This window comes from Quercus suber, unplaced genomic scaffold, assembly GCF_002906115.3.
Source record: "Quercus suber isolate HL8 unplaced genomic scaffold, Cork oak 2.0 scaffold_219, whole genome shotgun sequence".
Lineage (NCBI taxonomy): Eukaryota > Viridiplantae > Streptophyta > Magnoliopsida > Fagales > Fagaceae > Quercus > Quercus suber.
The window spans coordinates 354175-372774 of NW_027069677.1; the positions used below are offsets into that span (position 1 = coordinate 354175).

An 18600-nucleotide genomic window follows, 5' to 3' on the forward strand; every position below is an offset into this window, starting at 1 on the left:
TTTTTTTATGTCATCATATTTCAATCTTCTGACCAGATCTGTTTGTTTGTTTGTTTGTTTATAGATAAGGCACATACTGCTCCTCGGCTCAGTCTTATCAACGCCCCCGCCCTTAATTATCTACTACGCTCAGAGATATTTGTAAGTGAAGACGGACAACTCCGGTCCATCCCTCTCATACTCGGCTATACGCCCAAGAAAGCAGACATCCAGCCAGCTGGCAACGCCATTACACAGGGTGATCACCGTCTGCGGCGAATAGACGTCGCTCGGCGACACTTTTTAGCGCCATACAACCTTGAGCCTGTTCCACACCCCAACCCCCAGGGCATTCCTTTGCTAATCTGACTAGTTCAACAAGTTCCTCTCGAACCGGTGGCCATAGGAGAAAGGGTCGGCTCTTCATCCACTTCGTTGGAGGAACAGATTGACAAATTTAAATTTGAAGGGGACGCTTCAGGGGGGGTACAGGTAATACCCTCTTCAGATTTCGAAGAGGAGGCCGACAGGCAATCTTACGTCCGCCAACCACTTCTGCTGACTACAGTTCCTGAGGACTCTTCTGAAAAAGAAGAGATGTCTGATTTAAAGCTTCTTCTGAAGAAAAGGGGGAATAAGGCTGAGTCTAAGGGGACGGGGACTTCTCGGCCAGTGGTGAACTTACCTCCACCCCCACCCCCACCTCAGGTCTCTGATCCGGCCCTGAAACCGATACCGGATCTAAAGAAAAAGAGGCCTCTCGAGCCTGAGGAGCAGGAGGTGGTGGTACCCCCAAAGACCACCAAGCAGCAGAAGGTGGTAAAGGACCACCGCAACAAGAGGGCCTTTTCCGTGGAGAGGAGGGAGGAGCCTCCAATGGCCGACGTGTGCCGAGGACAACGCACGTGGTCTCCCAGGCTGGAACTAGATGGTGTTTCTTTTTCTTGGGAGACCTCTATTAGGAATTATGACGGGAGCAGAGCGGGGCTGATAGCTGAAGTTTTGGAGTAACCGCTGCTCCTCCCCCGCGACATGGAATCATATAGGCGTTTTAGCCAGTATGATCTTTTCATGTCCCTGAAGAGGGACCTGGCCATGGTAAGTGTGCTTATTCGGCTCTTTGGTTAGAATATCAATTTCCTATATTTAATGCTAACTCTATTATTTTACTTGTTCAGATTACACAGCAAGTATTCGTGGCCGAAGAGTGGAATCGAAAAGCCTACATTGAAGCCCAAGCGGAGGCCCACTCTAGGTCCGAGGCAGAAAAGGCATTGGGCAGCCTAAAGGAGGAGGTCTCTCAGATCTCGGACCAGCTAAAGGGGGTGACCCAGGAAAGGGATAGCCTCAACGCTGGTCTCAGAAATGCTGAGACCCAGGCCGAAGCCCAACACAAGCTACTGAATGACACTCAGAACAATCTGGCCTCTGAGAAAGCGCTTGTGAAGGAACTTCGCGCCGAACTCCAGAAGGCCAAAGAGGCTACCAAGCAGGCTCAAAGGGACACTCAGCTGGCCAAGGAGGCGACCGAGGCCGAAAAGAAAGCGGCCTACCAACTGGGAGTGGAGACGACTGAAAAGGGTCTTACTGAGCAATTTGCTTTAGTCGCCCGGGACTACTACGACATGACCTGGGGCAAGGCGCTGGATGCTGCTGGAGTGCCTGCTGACTCGGAGCTAAGGCTGCCTAAGAGCATTTTTTATGACCCAAACATCCGAGAGCTTTCAGAGGCTGATCCCCCTCCTCCAACACAACTCCCAGAGGTCTTGGAGCAGCCTTTGGTCGGTCAAGCTCCCCCAGTCATCCTTGAGCCTCCCAAGGATTCCGGCCAGCCAGGTGATCAGAGCCTCCCCACTGAGCCACCTAAGGAAATGGGCAAGGGCTTGGAAGAAAAGAAAACATCCTCGGAGCCCAAGGACCAAGTCCCAGCAGAAACTTAGACTTTAGTGGTTTTTTTTTTTTTTTTTTTTTTTTTGTTCTTCCTTTAAAAAAAAAAAAAAAAAAAAAAAAAAAGGTGGTTAATAAAAAACTATCTTGGATCAACTGAAAATTTTAATTAAAAAAAGGCATATTTTTTAGAGCTTACTTTTCTAAAATTTTTTTTTTTAGAAAACAATCTCTCTCATGGGTTGTACCTCGTTTAAATACTAACAATTTCGTTAGTTAACACTATTTTCAAACTATTTAGAAAAATAACATATTTAACACTCGAATTTCATGTGTTGGCAAAGTACTAACAATTTCATTAGTTAGCATTATTTTTAAACTATTTAGAAAACTAATATCTCGACTAGAATTTCATGTGCTACGGACAATTTTTTTTTTCTCCTGTCTCTCTATCTTCGCCTTTGAATCTCTCTTCTTCTCTCTAGTCTCTAGCCTATTCTTTAGATCAAGCCCAAATCAGGCCTCCAAGGCCAAAGCTAACCACTGAGGTTTTCTCTCAATCTTGTTCCTTGTCTTTTTCTTGGTCCAAGCCCTAAATCAAAGCCCATGAATTTTCTCCCTCTCTTTGCAAGTTCTGATCGGGATGATTTTGTTAGGTTTGCAGTTTATGATTGGAGGTGGGTTTCGATCGGGATGAGTTTGTTGGGTTTGGGTTTGCATTTTATGATCAAGATGAGGTGCTAGGGCGTTTGTTGGGTTTGGTTTTCTAGGTTTCGATTGGTGTGTTTGTTGGTTTTGGTGCAGGCTCCAATTGACGCGTTTGTTGGTTTTGGGTTTGGTTTTCCTAGTGAGATGTTTATGTAAGGAGTGAACACAGACTAGAAGGATTTGAAGGTGAGACTTGGAAGGATGCTATACAGGCCTGTGAGGAGTGAAGACCTGTGAGAAATTGAAGGTGAGACCTGAAGCTGTGAGCATGAGGAGCTGAAGAGGGTGAGACTTGAGGCTAAAGTTGTGAGTGTAAGGAGATGAAGGTGTGTGTAATAACATTCTTTTGTTTTATTTTGAGCAAAGACTCGAGTTCTACATGGATAATTTTTCACATCAGCTCTACCAGTGCATGAGACTCAAGTTACTACAGTGAACTTGAGTCTAAAAGACTCAAAATGTTAGTTTTCTACATAGTTTGGAAATGAATCTAACTAACAAAATTGTTAGCAAAGTAGTGTTATTTTACAACAAAAAAAAAAAAAAAATCCATATTTGTGGCAGTGGTGGTATTAAAGTGAAAACAAAAATGACTTATTATCTTAATAAGTTGGTGAAATGTATTGTATCATTTGTATGTAGGTTACCGCACTTAGTTGTAAGTAGTAACGAATGTCTTGGGCATAGATTGCAAAAGTCTGGAATGGTGGGGCGTTGAATGGGATTGGACTCACGCAAGCAACAAAGCAGAATTAATACCTAGAAAACTCATAATAGGCGAAAATCTTGTAGGCACTGGGTGCATACAACCTATGTGAGACAGACATATACTTTCTTGGAGGATAGGGATGACAAAGAACCCACTTTCAAGGATTTTCCCTACCCAAAAAGGTGATGGGTTGAGAATAAGTTTTGCTATATATACATATTCAATTATAATCTTCAAAATACTCATCTTTACTTTTTGTGATACTCTAATGGTCGTTATCTCTCTTTATGTTTCATCTTTATCTTATAAATATTGGAACTATCTAATTATAAATTTTAATTGATCCAATTAAAAAAGTGAATTTCCACTTGTGCAGTTGATTGAGAGATTAATTTTTGCATACCTTAACCATATATTAGCTCAGCTCAAAACCAAATAACAACACACGTCAGTCCATCCTAAAACCAAACAATATCACATATCACATCTCTCTCTCTCTCTCTTCAACTCTAAAAGTAAAGGGTGAGTATTTGTGAGTTGTAAATATCTTTTTCTTTATTATAAATTTATATTATATGTGTGTGAGTGTGTCTCTGACATTGGTTGTGTGTATTATTATTAATTAAAAATAGTTACATTTGTTCCCTTACTTGGTAAGGATTTAATAACACCACTGGCCATGTGATTGCTTGATGCCAGATATTTGTTCTACCAGATTGGATCATCAAAACCGACTACATTACTAGACTAGTCATTTGTACCCTTTATGGTAATTGATGAGATGAGATTATATTACTGGACCTATATGTTATTCATATCATGCAATGTCAAACCAGTTGTGATTGCAAAAGGCTTACCAAAAAATTCTGGATTCTGAATCATTTCTAAGAGAATATCGTAAGGGTTTGAAAGCACCAGCCGGATTCCAGCAAGCTGCTTGTTCAGATTTGCAATCATTCCCTTCAACTTTTCATTGAAATATTTGGCCACATTATTGTAATCCTCTATACAGTCACCCCCATGAAAGATATTTGTGGTTCTTTCCAATGGTAAACACCCCATTGGAGGAAGCCCAGTTATGGATAGCTTCCGAGCTTCAAGATTGTAGAGCTCTGTGATGAAATTTCCACAAATACCTACTAGAAAATTATGGTACCCCTCGATGGAAAACTCTAATGATTTTTTTGGAAGTATATAGTAGTTCTCTAGGAAATCATTGGTTCCAATGCTTAACAGGTAGAGTGCTTCACCTAGAACTTCGTTAGCAATCTCATTGCCAAGATATCCTCTCAGGTCCTGCTGGTATTCCTTAAAGTACTCCAATTCCTTCCATAGAGGCATTACAGACTGCAAGTAATAAAGAGAATAAGCCTATAGCTAACCACAAATTTCTCATTATCAAACTTGATCTAGTAATTTTAACCATGTAACTGAATACACTATATTCTATTTTAGCAGACTATATTTCCGAAACTGGTAGAAAACCATTAAGAAACTTTTTTTTTTTGAGGAGGAACCATTAAGAAACTTAATCACAATGACAGTAACTATTCATAAGTTTGACTATAAAATATAGCTTAGAAATATATTAATTTAAAACCCAATTACATGCAATAAAGAATAATTATTACAAATTCACAACTATTTAAAAAAAATATTTTGTACCAAATGATAAAATGACTATTAATAATTATTCCATTTTACACCAAAGATACCCTTAAATAATTTATTAGATTCATTCTAATTTTTTAATGATGAAAACAAGATTCATTTAAAAGTAAAAAGTGAGTATTTGTGAGTTGTAAATATCTTTTTCTTTATTATAAATTTATATTATATTAAAAGTAATGAGTGTGTGTCTGACATTGGTTGTGTGCGTTATTATTAATTTTTATTTTTGTCATAATGTTGTTTTAGTGAATGTGTGTGTATAGTATAAATATAATATAATTTAATGATTAAGATACAAAAAGTTTGGTATATATGTGTGTGTATTGTTATCATGTTATAATAACTTGTTATAAAGTTATTGATTCAAGAAAAAAGGAAGTAAAGTTAAAGATTGTTCAAGTATATCATTGATTAAGTAGACACTTAATGTATTATTTATGTATAGATGAGTGTGATTGTGTGGGTCAATAATTAATACAATGCTAATGGGTTGATTTTTGTCAATTTGGTTATTAAAATTTTATCATGTGCAATATCATTTTCCATCCACTTAAGAAACCAGAATAATTGAAGAACCAAAGATAATGGATTCAGTTTCATTTTTTACTTTAGGGATGTTTTTTCATTATATATATATATATATATATTGAGAAACAAACACACACACATAAGAGAAATGGAAATAGATTCTAACACAAAGGTACACTACAGACTTCACTAAAAAGTAACAAAATAAACTTTGAAGTTTTAAAAAGATAACAAATTCGTATGAAATTAACAAATTAATAACCTAAGGTTTAGGGGAAAAAAAAACAAATTAAACCACTTTAATCATCTGACCAAGAGACAAATCAGTTTTTAGTGTAGGCGAGATTGAATTCCAAATCTCTTATTCAACCATTAGAGATAAAGACTTTATCAATTGAGTGAACTAGAATCCATAATATTATTCCACTTAAATATGCATAGAAATTATTTGATTTGTTGAGTGGACAGAAAATGTTATCATTTATATTTTCAAATTAAAATGCGATAAATAATTTATATTAATTTTATTTTCTCCCTCTTTTTTTTTTCTTTTTTTTTTTTTTTTGTAATTTCTCTCAAAATGTCCCATTGAATCCGCCCCACTTCAATGGCAAATAGTCCTCGAGAATGGAAGAAAACCTCCCGTGGACCAATTCCTTTTAATAAATAATTTTGATGTATGCACGAATTCTTATTTTTGCCAATAGAATAAATATAATCCAAATAGTCACTACAATAAAAGAAAATTAAAATCACACAAATGCACTCTCTTTAAAGATCGATTCATGTCAACTGAAGCAAAACTAGGTGCAAAGTGGTTTTTGGGTCGAATAACTGCCTAAAATCAGATTATAGTGACTGTCTACCTCTATTTTTTTGACACACTTTCACACCGATTTTAGAACAACCTTGTATAATAGCCTCTCTCTATTCTCATTCTTCACTCTCTATCTCTCCATACTCTTTCCCTTTCTAATATCAATTTTTCCTTGTTACAAATTCACAAATAAACTCAACTAAAAGCATCGCACCACTTGGAAGCATCTTGGTTGTCAATCATATAAAAGCGTTGGCTAAGATTTGGCCACTTGGCCGAATGTGGGCCAAGAGACACACCCACCTCAATGAGGTATTAAAGACAATTATGTCATTTGCCACTCCAAGAAAAAGCTGCTTAGAGCATTTGCAGCAGTGATGGTATAAAGCTATAATACTATATTTTAGCTATACTAACACAAAATTGATGCTCCAGCAATGGAGCTATATCCTTTTTTTTTAGCTCCACATGAACAGTGCACATCTATTTATAGATGTGCACTGTTCATGAGAGCTAAAAAAAATAACATTATTTTATTCCGGTTTTTTATTAAAAAAATCCTCTCTCTCTCTCTCTCTCGTTCACTCTCACTCTCACCGTGCCTCTCTCTCTCTCTCTCATTCACTCTCATCTCATCTTTCTCAATCTCACTCTCTCAACTCCGGTATGTCTCTCAACCTCACTCTCTCAACGTTGTGCTCCGGCCACTAGGTCGTGGTTGTGCTTCGGCCTCGTGGATCGAAGTGGCCTTCTATGGATCGTGGTTGTGCTCTATGCTCGTGGATCGAAGTGGCTTCCCTCACCTCCACTCCGCTGCTGGGTCGTGGTTGTGCTCCAGTGTGTGTTGGTATCGGGGTTGAGATTGGTGTGTGGTTTCAATGTTTGGGTAGCTGGATTTGGGTTTGGTGGGTTTCGGCGTTTGGGTTGCTGGATTTCAGGGGTCACAGTGGAGATGGTGGTGGTGGTGGGTCGTTTTGCTGGTGGTGGGTCGTATCGGTGTGGGTTCGATTTGTGATGGCTGGGTTCGATTTGTGATTTGTGGCTGTGGGTTCGATTTGGGTTGGTTTTTTTTTTTTTTTTTCCTTGCTGTGGATTGGTGGCCGGTGGTGGTGGTGGTGGTGGTTGGGGTGTGGCTGATGGTAGAGGTGGTTGTGGATTTGTGGGTTTGATTTGGGTTGGTTTTTTTTTTTTCTTTTTTCAACTGTGAACTGGTGGCTGGTGGTGGTGGTGGGTGGTGGTGGTGGTGGGCTGTGGTTGATGGTAGAGGTGGTTGTGGATGGTGTTGTGTGGATGTTTTTTGGGTAGTGAAATATTTATTTATTGTAGTGGTATATTATTTTATTGTGATGTTTATATTATTTTATTGTGTTGAAAACTTAAAATAGATTCACTGCTGAAGTATGTATGTAGGTAAAATAGATAAAGTGACTTTGTGTAGCTAAAAAGCTAAAAATTTAGATCCACTGCTGTGGATGCTCTTAGTGACATAAGAGTCGTTGATTTTACTTCTCACTTTTTTTTCTACCAAATTTCTAACCGAAGAAATTTAGAATTCACTTTAAATATTAAGGGTTCGTTTGGTACATGTGGTTAAAAACTGAAAATTGTTATTAAAAAATTTTTGTGAAAATACGTGTGAGTGAAAAAGTGTGTGAAAATACGTAAAATGTTGTTTAAAAATTGAAAATTGTTGTTTGAAAACACTTACCAAACACTCTCTAAGCGTTTGCAACACACACATTCCATCAATTCCGACCTATTATCTTATGTAACGTTAAATACAAGATTATAGCCTGAGGGAAATGTGTGCAGGATTAGAGATATTGACTATCACCATAGCCTTTGCAAACTACAAGTTACAACTGCAAAACCTGGGAAATTTGAATAAGAGAGTGCGTGAAGATGTCTTTGTCCAATAATTTTGCTCAATTAAAAGCGATTTTGTATTTGAAGTTTTCGTAAAAATTTTGAGATCTTCATGATTAGAGAATTTGAGTGCACGACAATTATCATAAACAGGACTACATCTTTTTTTTTTTGGTTAAACCACCCGGTATCCAGAACCGCAGAGGCTCCAATTAATCCGGATTCGAGTCGGGTAGGAGCACAAGGGCGGCAAAGCTACATCTTTACATACCAAAGTAAAAGACAATAATATTTAAATATTTTTTTTATTGTTAATAAAAATTAAAAGTTAGCTAAAAATCACTATATATTCACTTCAAAAAAAAAAAAAAAATTTATAAATCTAGCATATATTTTATATCTCCTGTTAACGGGTGCTGCACTGCACAGCACCCGTTAAGAAGGAAATTAATAATAAATAAATTGCACGTGCAGCTATCTTTGCTGAGGAAAGAAAAACGTTTTCGAAAAGTTAAAATTTGCTACCTATAAGACAAAAATACCCTTCTCATCTTTTAACTCTTCTCAATTTTCTGTCTTTAGTCTCTCAAAGCTGCTCTCTTCTCTTTCTTCTTCTTCTTCTTGTCTCTCTCCTTCTCTCTCTCTCAGTCGTTGGCCTCCCCTTTCTCTCTCTATGCCTTTATTTCTGTTTTTCCTTCCTCTGTTTTTGGTTGTATCTAGGTTGTCCGGTGACTGAGCTCAATTTGGGATGTGAAAAAGCCTTGACAATTTGGCTTGGGTTTGAAATTTGGGATATTTGAGTGGATGTGTTTGTCGATCCGAGAAAAAAAAAGAGAGTACAAAACCAAGTTGAAAATGTTGCTAAAGGAAAGGAAGAGGGATCTGGTGGCTAAAACTTCAAACCATGCTATATAGGGATCCGGTGGCTATGGATTTCGAAAGGCGGTGGCGGCTCATTGAGGTTGGTTCTCGACAACTCTCTTCGTAGGCAATGTTTTGTGTTCTTTCATTTCTCTGTTTTTTGGGGTTTTGGTGATTTGTATAGATAGGTTGTCTTAACATTTTCCGTTGATATGATATTGCTCTTTATTTGATTGATTTTATCAATGTGCTTATTTTACTTCTTTTTAATGGATTTACTTTCATTAGATTAGCTCTTATGGATCCAAGCCCATAAATAATTAAAGTTATAAGAATTTAAAAACCCCCTAATAAGGTAATTTTGCAATTGATTCAAGCCCAGAAGTGTTTTTTGCATTTTAGCCCAAAAAAAAAAAAAAAATTTCCAACCCTAGCTGAGTTGCACCTATAAAGCCAAACGTACAAACGTTTTAGGGGTTTAGTTTCTCGTCTCCTCTCCTCTCTCCTAAGGAACGGAAGCTTTGTCGTCTGTGTTAACAAGGTACGACCTTGTTTCTTTTTTCATTCTATCTATCATCACTATAGATGTGAAAAAGCCTTGACAATTTGGCTTGGGTTTGAAATTTGGGATATTTGAGTGGATGTGTTTGTCGATCCGAGAAAAAAAAAGAGAGTACAAAACCAAGTTGAAAATGTTGCTAAAGGAAAGGAAGAGGGATCTGGTGGCTAAAACTTCAAACCATGCTATATAGGGATCCGGTGGCTATGGATTTCGAAAGGCGGTGGCGGCTCATTGAGGTTGGTTCTCGACAACTCTCTTCGTAGGCAATGTTTTGTGTTCTTTCATTTCTCTGTTTTTTGGGGTTTTGGTGATTTGTATAGATAGGTTGTCTTAACATTTTCCGTTGATATGATATTGCTCTTTATTTGATTGATTTTATCAATGTGCTTATTTTACTTCTTTTTAATGGATTTACTTTCATTAGATTAGCTCTTATGGATCCAAGCCCATAAATAATTAAAGTTATAAGAATTTAAAAACCCCCTAATAAGGTAATTTTGCAATTGATTCAAGCCCAGAAGTGTTTTTTGCATTTTAGCCCAAAAAAAAAAAAAAAATTTCCAACCCTAGCTGAGTTGCACCTATAAAGCCAAACGTACAAACGTTTTAGGGGTTTAGTTTCTCGTCTCCTCTCCTCTCTCCTAAGGAACGGAAGCTTTGTCGTCTGTGTTAACAAGGTACGACCTTGTTTCTTTTTTCATTCTATCTATCATCACTATGTTATTATCCTCCTTTCAATTCTATACCATTTTTTTTTTTCTGATATATCATTGCCCTTCAAAACTTATGAAAAGTCTTTATACGTGTGACATTGTTATTGGGTCTTTTGTTTTTTGTTTTTTTTTGTTTTGTTTTGTTTCCACTGCACTTTGTTTCATCCCTTGATACCAAAACTATATATATATATTTTCTTCATTCTTTTACGAGAAATTACCTGTCGGATCAAGATAATATTTTCCTCTTTTTTTCTTTTTTTCTTTTTTCTTTTTTTCTTTTTTTTTTTCTGCTGTAAAAGTAGACATGTTTTTATCTAGCTTAGCTATATGTGTTTGCTTCATGCCGTGTTTGATTTTATGAATATAGTTGCTTTGTAGGGCAATCCAAAAGCCATGATTGAAAGTTATTTTGAAAACCGTAATACCTATATACAAAAAATAGGTAGAACAACCTAGCACTGCGAATTACATGAAAAAAAAAAATGGCAATATAGACTGATTAATAGCCAAAGGATAAACGTTTGAGGCATGTAGGAATGCAATAGTAAAAATATTTTTTTATCCCTTTTTTTGTGTTTCCTCCAAAGATATTAGCCTACCAGAATCTAAGGATTCTTTATTTGTGAAATCCATTTAGAATCTTAGATGACAAGATCCTTGGTCATTCTAGATAGCTAAGTTTAATCTAACATTTGAAGATGATCCTTTGATCATTTCGTTAACATTTATATGATCATTTTGTCTTATGAATCATATCTCAATGATTAAATGTGATCCTTTTTCTACTTCCTCACTGTTCTGAAGCGGTCCACTTCTGTTTTCATTGGGACCCAACATTTTTACAAGTGGTAGCTGTTGCAATATTTTCCCCTTGCTTGTATCTAATGTGTATGTAAAATATGTTGATCTAGTTTTCTGTCTTTGTTTGGTAAGTCACTCACACTAGTGGATTTTTAACTTACAACCTCACTCTCCTTACCATTATTAAGGGGGAAGAAAGTGTCAATTGAACCATAGCTCATTGGCAGTTTTCGCTGTGTCTTATCTACCTTTTTCTTAAAAAAATGTATGTCTTTCTAATGCATTAGATATTGACAATTACATGTTCTCATTTTTGGCAGTTAGCGGCAAAATGAATTCTGACGTGAAGTATGCAACTGTGATAAAGATTATAGGGAGGACAGGATCAAGAGGGCAGGTGACTCAGGTGAGAGTGCAGTTTATGGATGAAAGCAAGCGGCAAATTACAAGGAACGTCAAGGGACCAGTCAGGGAAGGGGACATCCTCGCCCTACTAGAGTCTGAGAGGGAAGCAAGAAGGTTGCGCTGAGGGGACTCACATTTGGCCACCCAGTTATTTCAGATGTTTAGGCTAATGCCACCATTAGGTTGTCCGTCTATCTAATGCATTAGATATTGACAATTACATGTTCTCATTTTTGGCAGTTAGCGGCAAAATGAATTCTGACGTGAAGTATGCAACTGTGATAAAGATTATAGGGAGGACAGGATCAAGAGGGCAGGTGACTCAGGTGAGAGTGCAGTTTATGGATGAAAGCAAGCGGCAAATTACAAGGAACGTCAAGGGACCAGTCAGGGAAGGGGACATCCTCGCCCTACTAGAGTCTGAGAGGGAAGCAAGAAGGTTGCGCTGAGGGGACTCACATTTGGCCACCCAGTTATTTCAGATGTTTAGGCTAATGCCACCATTAGGTTGTCCGTCTTGAATAAGATTTTGCATTGAACTCAATAGTTTTGGTATTTTACTTTCACATTTCATTTTGTTGACATTTCAATATTTCAATGGCACATTTCTAAATATCAATTACATTACCAGGTAATTAAGCTTGCAGCCTTAACTAATTATGAGTTTGGTATGATAGTTTTTTCACCAAAGAGTAATCTAAAGACGTAGCAATAACAAGTTTAACACATTATATGAATGCATGCTTAGTTTATATGTATGATCATTAGGATAGCCAATACAGGTGAGTTGCCGTATAGATATGATCTGACGTATTGGATACAATGGAAACTGCGTTGTGATAGTAACTTTTTAATGAAAAAAATGTTGTAGTCTAGCTGTTATGTTCTTTGCAGGTGCTATGAGTCTATCTTTGTTATGATATCCTATAATGGGAGGGAGATTTTGTGTCATTTGGTGAAAATAAAATCTCCTTGTCAATGTAAGGCCTTTAAACCTGGGCACTGATTGCTACACACTTGTTAGTGTGCATCATCCATACACTAGCATTTTATGTGTCGAGTGTGGACATACTTAAAAAATGTGGACACGCATAGAATTATGAATATTGTGCGTACGTCTAGAGTGTATATAAATAAATATGTAAGAGAGGCGGATGGCCACCTTGATAGGTTAGGTTTTTTAAGATGGTCATCAGCGATGGAATTGAAAAGATGGAAATATTTTATGACATTCACATTGGTGGTTTGGCAATTGATTTGATAGTCGATACAGAATATTACAGATGTTAATTTTTGTTCTTATATTATGTTGAACTTATCAGCTTTTTTTATTTTTATTTAGGAGCATTGCTGTAGGCCGCAATTGGTACTCACAATTTCTTCATTGAGAATTATGCCACTGCTGTCTAATTAGTGTCTAAATTTTTCTCTGGAGGACCAAAAAATAAGTTAGCATCAGCCGCCCACATAAGTTTTGTTTTTTTTTGTTTTTTTTTGTTTTTTTTTTGGGGGTGCCAAATGGTTGGAATGTGTGCACATATCAAAGTGTCTAAACTCAAAGGCCCTACCCTCAAGAAAAGTTCCTTTTTTATAAACAAAAGCAAGAAACCTAGCATTGTTAGGATTTTTTTTATTTTTTTTATTATTTGGGTAATTGAAAAATGGTTAGGGGGCGACTAGTGAGGCTTCCCTACTTAAATGTAACCATAGTGGCACCCTGCTAAGTTATTTCTTAGTAATATCTTCTCTTTTGGTTTTGATTCTTTTGCAACCACTATTTCACATTTTCTTTTATGTGTCAAAATGTAAACATTCGCATGTCAATTATAAATACATGTTTGAAATAATGAAGGTAAAAGTGTGAAATAATATTTTCTCTTTTTATATGGTGGTTGATAATTGGGATTAGGGAAATGCATGAATTTTTATCCATAGAATTTTATTTATATAAATAAAAAATTAAAGATATGAAGAAAAAAAGTACAAATAAATCATCGAAAATGTTGTATTTCTGAACTTCTTTATTTGATATAGCACTTTTTTTCGTAATTTGGAATACATGAAAAACCCAAACAGCTCTGCAAAATTTATTCGAACTGAACATATCATAAAGAATTCATTAGGTTCAATTGGATTCAACCGAATTATGCACAATCATGATTTCAATTGTTAATCATTCTCAAAAACAAAAAAAAAAAAACAAAAACGATTTCAATTGTTAATGTATTATAATCATTTGTCTCCACACTCCTAAGCAAGGACAAAAAATTGCACTAACCTTTATGTGGCGTTTGGTACGGGGTAATGTTTTAAGATTCTCGGGAATGTTTAAAGATTCCCATATTTTGTTGCAAATTACGTAAGGGAATCAGATGCCAGGGGAATCTGGATTCCCCCTTAACCCTCTCAGTGGGAATGTAGATTCCTTTGAAACAGGTGGGAATCCAGATTCCCAAGCTTAAAGGAAATTTATTTTTTATAAATTGACAATTTTAACCTTTTTTTTCTTATCATTTAAGCAATTAAGATAAAATATAAAACAAATCATAAATATCTTTTCTCTTGTCTTTATCTTTTCCCGCCAAAACTTTTCTTTTGTCTTTATCTTTTCCCGCTAAAACTTTTCTCTTGTCTTTATCTTTTCCCACCAAAACAACATAAATAGGATAGACAACTCTATTAATATATTTTTTAACAAAGTTCTATTTAGATTTTATGTGTGGAAAAAAAAAAGTTTGAAGAGGATCCTCCATTATTGCCAGGTATTTACTTTTACTTTTGGTTTTGTTTCATTGCTAGAAATATAGATCTGAATTGGTGGCTTCATTTGGTACTTTTTTTTTTTTTTTTTTTAAGATTAATGGCTTTGTTTCTAGATTCATATGTTACAGTACATGTCAATAATTTGTATCATATCTAGTGAGTTTGTTATACAATGATACGAAATGCGTAGATTTTTAATTTTTATGCAATGGTGGTGCCATGGTTAAAAAAAAATCTTCAGCCTCTTGCTAATTAATAGTTTATATTTTGTTTTTCATTATTTATTTAGAGGAATAAATTTTTTTAAAAGACTTGGTATTTCACATTTAAATCTAAGGATAGAATGGGAAAAATAAATAATTCATTGAAGATTCCTGGGAATAAACCAAACACTATCATCTCACATTCCTAAGAATCTTAAAGAAATTCCCAATGAAACCAAACATAGGAATAGCTACATTCCTAGGAATCTGGATGTCAGGAGTAATGTGGATTCTCCCGTACCAAACGCCACCTTAGTGTTTGACTTTGATGCGAATCATAAAAAGCCCCTCCATTTTGCTTATTCTAATTATTGGGAAATTATACACTTATCCAATATAATTACTGAGTTCATGACTTCAGCCTCCACCCACTCTTGTAAGAAAAAGAAACTGTAATTTACTAATGTGAAATTGTGAATCAGGACTCATTTGCAAGTTGCAACTGACCATATGCATTTTGGAAATCCCACACAAAAGGTGTAAGCTGAACGTTGACTTGAATAGAAGATAAGTAAATTGTAACTGTACTACATACCAAAAAGAAAATTGCAGCCATAATTATTTTCTATGTACCAAAAGTGTAATCCGTTTATACTTAGGGAAAGAGTAAACGCTTGCCCCCAACAACTACATTAAAACTTCTGCATTAACAAAAACATATAACCAAAGCGGTTTTATTTCTTCTTCTTTTTCAGGCCACTAAATCAATTAGTATAGGATCACCATTTCTTAGTATCAAATTGCATGATTAGCACCAATAGATTATAAGATCCATTGCCTTGCAAAACTGAATTCACTAAATTATGATCAAAGAATTACATGGACATAGAGATCCTAGAAAAGAGCAAAATGTTATAAGATGATCAGCACCTATCTGGACTCAAGAATCATCTATTTGTGTGTGCGCATGTGTGGTCAGCACAAGCCCAATCAGGAACTGCCAAAACCATCCTTCTGTGTTTATTAGCGTTCTCTTTGTGTATGGGATCCTTTCCACCTGTAGTACTTACATGAACAACTTGAGCTTCTGCAATTAGGATCCAGGTCAGCAGTATAGTTTAAGAATGGCTAGAGCAAGCTTTTTAAAGTTAATAGGAGTTACTCTTTATCCTGAGTGGACACTTGTCTTCAATGTTCTCTGCACTTTAACCAGAAAGCTACGAACAGCTAGGCTTCAGTCCTTGTGAAAACATTTCATCCTGAAGGTGAAGAGCCCTTGTTCTATCACCTTTTTTAGAGTGGCTTGCAATCAATGGTCTCGTAAATGCACGCAGTTGGGGCCAGTGAACGTTCTTTCATAATCCTAAAATATTTTTCTGCTTCCTCCACTTTCCCAGACAGGCAAAGGCTCCTAATCATTGACATATAGACCAATAATCCAGGAGACAGTGATCTGTTTTCAATTTCATAGTAGAGTTTGACAACTTCATGAAACTCACCTTTTTTGCTATAACCCTCAATCAGATGAGAGTATGTAATCTCGTCAGGCAGGAATCCTTTATCTAACAAATTAGTTAACATTGCATTGGCCTGCTCCACATTCCCATTTTCACTGAGCTTTCCTACCATCTCATTGAAAGCCCAACAACTAGGAACAAGTCTCCTCTCCAACATTTTCTCACAATTCATTAAACTCTCTTCCAATTTTCCTGCTTTAGCACACCCCTCAATGAGAAGATCAAAACATTCACCATACGACTTCAAACCCAGATCTTCCATCTCCTTCATTAGGCAATGTGCTTCTGCTATTCTTCCCTCTTTACAATGGACTCCTATAAACAAAGTATAGATGTAAGGATTTGCTTGGAAACCTCTATTTAGCATTTCTTCATGCACTTTCCACGCTGACTCCAAATTCCCAAGTTTTACTTTAGCATGAATAATTAGTGAATAAGCAATTGTATCAAGAATCATACTCTTTTGCAACACGCTCTTCAATAATACCATACCATCTTCAATTCTTCCCTCCTCTAAAATCTTTAAGATCAAACTGGTATTAACAATTACTGAAGGAAAGCATCTCTTACCATGAATCTGGTCCAATATGTCGACATATTTCTGCAAATGCCCTTCCTTGCACAATGCACTTATCATGGTTCGGATTGTTACTTCATTTGGATACGTTCTATTTTGAATCATATGCTCATAAATCTTCCAAACTAGAGGGACTTGATCAGATTTTTGAACAACGTGAATTAAAGTATTGAAACTTATAAGGCTTGAAGAGAAGCCATGTTCTTCCAAATAGCGGCAGACATCAAAAGCAATCTCAAACATTCCGAGTTTAGCATAAGCCTGTACTAACAAATCAAACACAAATGGAGTTGAAACTGTAATCTTGTAACTGCTAAGTAGAGAATCCACATATGAAAATCTGAAATGGCTCCCTGCATTTTTTTTCAAAACTGATTCAAGCAATGCTCGAGCATCCGTAAGCAGTCGTGCTTTAACCAAAATATGAATTGTGATACAGTAAGACCAATTCCCATGTTCAAAAATTTTCCTTTGTGCTGACCAATGGAAGAAAGCTAGAGCCTGTTTTGCATCAGTTGGTTCCTTTAATTCCAGCAGTACCTTCTCAACAATCAAATCATTTAAGTGAACAGCATCAAAATTTTGAGTCAGAATGTCCCAATTACAGCCCTTCCTGAATGAACCACATATGGAATTGACTACGGTATCAATGTTTGCTTCTGTACAACCATGAATGAATTTAGCTACCACTGATTGAAGACTATGAACACATAGGCTACTGGAATTCTTGACTGATATGGAAACCAAGGATGGTATAATTCGACGCACTGAAAGCATTATTTTACTATCATGGATTCAATTAAGAGGCAATTTTTTTATGTCTCTGCACATTACCAATGAAATCAATAAAGCATATAGGTAGTACATTCTAACATTGTCAATCTCGGATAGTCATCTTACCTTGGGCAAACACCACTTAGATGCACAACATCCGGCAAAAACTGACAGATAACCAAAACATCAAAGTTTGATTTCTGTTATGATGAAAAAGTAATGGTGAGACGGACTATGCACTACAGTATTGCTCTTTCCTCTAAAAGTACACAAACCTGCCAAAAATATTAAGTCAGAATGATTCAAGCAACAAGTCAAAGATTTACCACAATGATTTTGGAAACATTGTATGAATCATTCTCCTATTATTTGACATAGCCTCTACTAAACTACATCTTCCAAAGCAGAATTTTTAAATTTATTCAATAAAATATTTCACTATTAAGTAATTAATATGACTATGGACTTCTTATTTATTTTTTTTTACTAGTAACATGTTAGGGACTTTTGAGGTCATGACTCTCTCTCTCTCTCTCTCTCTCTCTCACAAAAATACTATTGTGCTTAGGAAATCCATCTAAAACAGGAATAGAAAATTGGTGAAATTGTCCACCAACAATATATAAACTCAATGACTGCGAACGGATATGAGTAAGGGACTGAAAGTTTCTTCTGAGTTTTATCTCCAAGTTATTATAACAAAGGGCCCCTTGGCCTTCTCCATCATACATCCAAAACTCTTAGGGTACACTACAAATTGGGCACGGAAGAAATTCATCAAATCTCACACCCCAAGAGGAATTGGTTTTTTTCCATATATATATATATATATATATTTTTTTTTTTTATGAATAAGAAAACTTTTATTTAAAAGACCAACATAGCAAGAAGCTAGAGAACAGCTTCGAAGCCTGTCAAGTTTCTAGGTATAATCTATTCTAAAACAAAGTTCACAAGAGGTTATGTAAATATTACACTTTTACAACAAAAAAAAGAAAAGAAATAAACCCTGAAAAATAATTCTGCAGAGAAACCAAATCCTAAAGAAAATATGCAGAATTAAAATTGAACCAATCAGCAAAATTTCAAAACATTCAAATGCACAAATGGGTGTGCAAACTCAATTTTGGATTAAACTAATTCACCAGACGTTCTTTCAAACAATCATTTCAGATGGTATGCATAGAAATCCAAAAGAAACAAGGAAGCGGGCATGCATAAAAAGACAATGATTAATTGAACCAAAACAATAATGC

The 18600-nt window shown here is 36.0% G+C and overlaps 4 protein-coding genes across 5 annotated transcripts in view; 2 read left to right on the plus strand and 2 right to left on the minus strand.

Moving 5' to 3' along the window:
• Positions 1 to 4084: 4084 nt before the first annotated feature.
• LOC112033121 (GDSL esterase/lipase At4g26790) lies at positions 4085 to 4624 on the minus strand. Its single transcript, XM_024065901.1, has one exon. It carries the CDS (start codon positions 4622 to 4624, stop codon positions 4085 to 4087), a length of 540 nt encoding a protein of 179 aa, XP_023921669.1.
• Positions 4625 to 9616: 4992 nt separating this feature from the next.
• On the plus strand, positions 9617 to 11699 carry LOC136061557 (small ribosomal subunit protein eS28z/eS28y-like). 2 transcript variants are annotated; one of them, XM_065779855.1, is made up of 2 exons: positions 9617 to 9824; positions 11426 to 11699. In XM_065779855.1, exon 2 carries the CDS (start codon positions 11437 to 11439, stop codon positions 11632 to 11634), a length of 198 nt encoding a protein of 65 aa, XP_065635927.1. In that variant the 5' UTR covers positions 9617 to 9824; positions 11426 to 11436; the 3' UTR covers positions 11635 to 11699. The 2 variants fall into 2 exon arrangements, with proteins under 2 accessions (XP_065635927.1, XP_065635928.1); XM_065779856.1 differs by lacking the exon at positions 9617 to 9824 and adding an exon at positions 10160 to 10265.
• Positions 11700 to 11721: 22 nt separating this feature from the next.
• LOC136070226 (small ribosomal subunit protein eS28z/eS28y-like) lies at positions 11722 to 12145 on the plus strand. The gene has a single exon (XM_065779854.1). The coding sequence runs from the start codon at positions 11732 to 11734 to the stop codon at positions 11957 to 11959; it is 228 nt and encodes a 75-aa protein (XP_065635926.1). The 5' UTR covers positions 11722 to 11731; the 3' UTR covers positions 11960 to 12145.
• A 3009-nt stretch (positions 12146 to 15154) lies between these two features.
• The window catches only part of LOC112001126 (pentatricopeptide repeat-containing protein At1g66345, mitochondrial-like), a 7136-nt gene continuing 3690 nt past the window's right edge, over positions 15155 to 18600 (minus strand). The window contains 2 exon segments of the mRNA XM_065779857.1: positions 15155 to 15789; positions 15791 to 17619. Of these exon segments, the coding sequence (XP_065635929.1) occupies positions 15694 to 15789; positions 15791 to 17347 (1653 nt within the window). The 5' untranslated portion in view covers positions 17348 to 17619 and the 3' untranslated portion in view covers positions 15155 to 15693.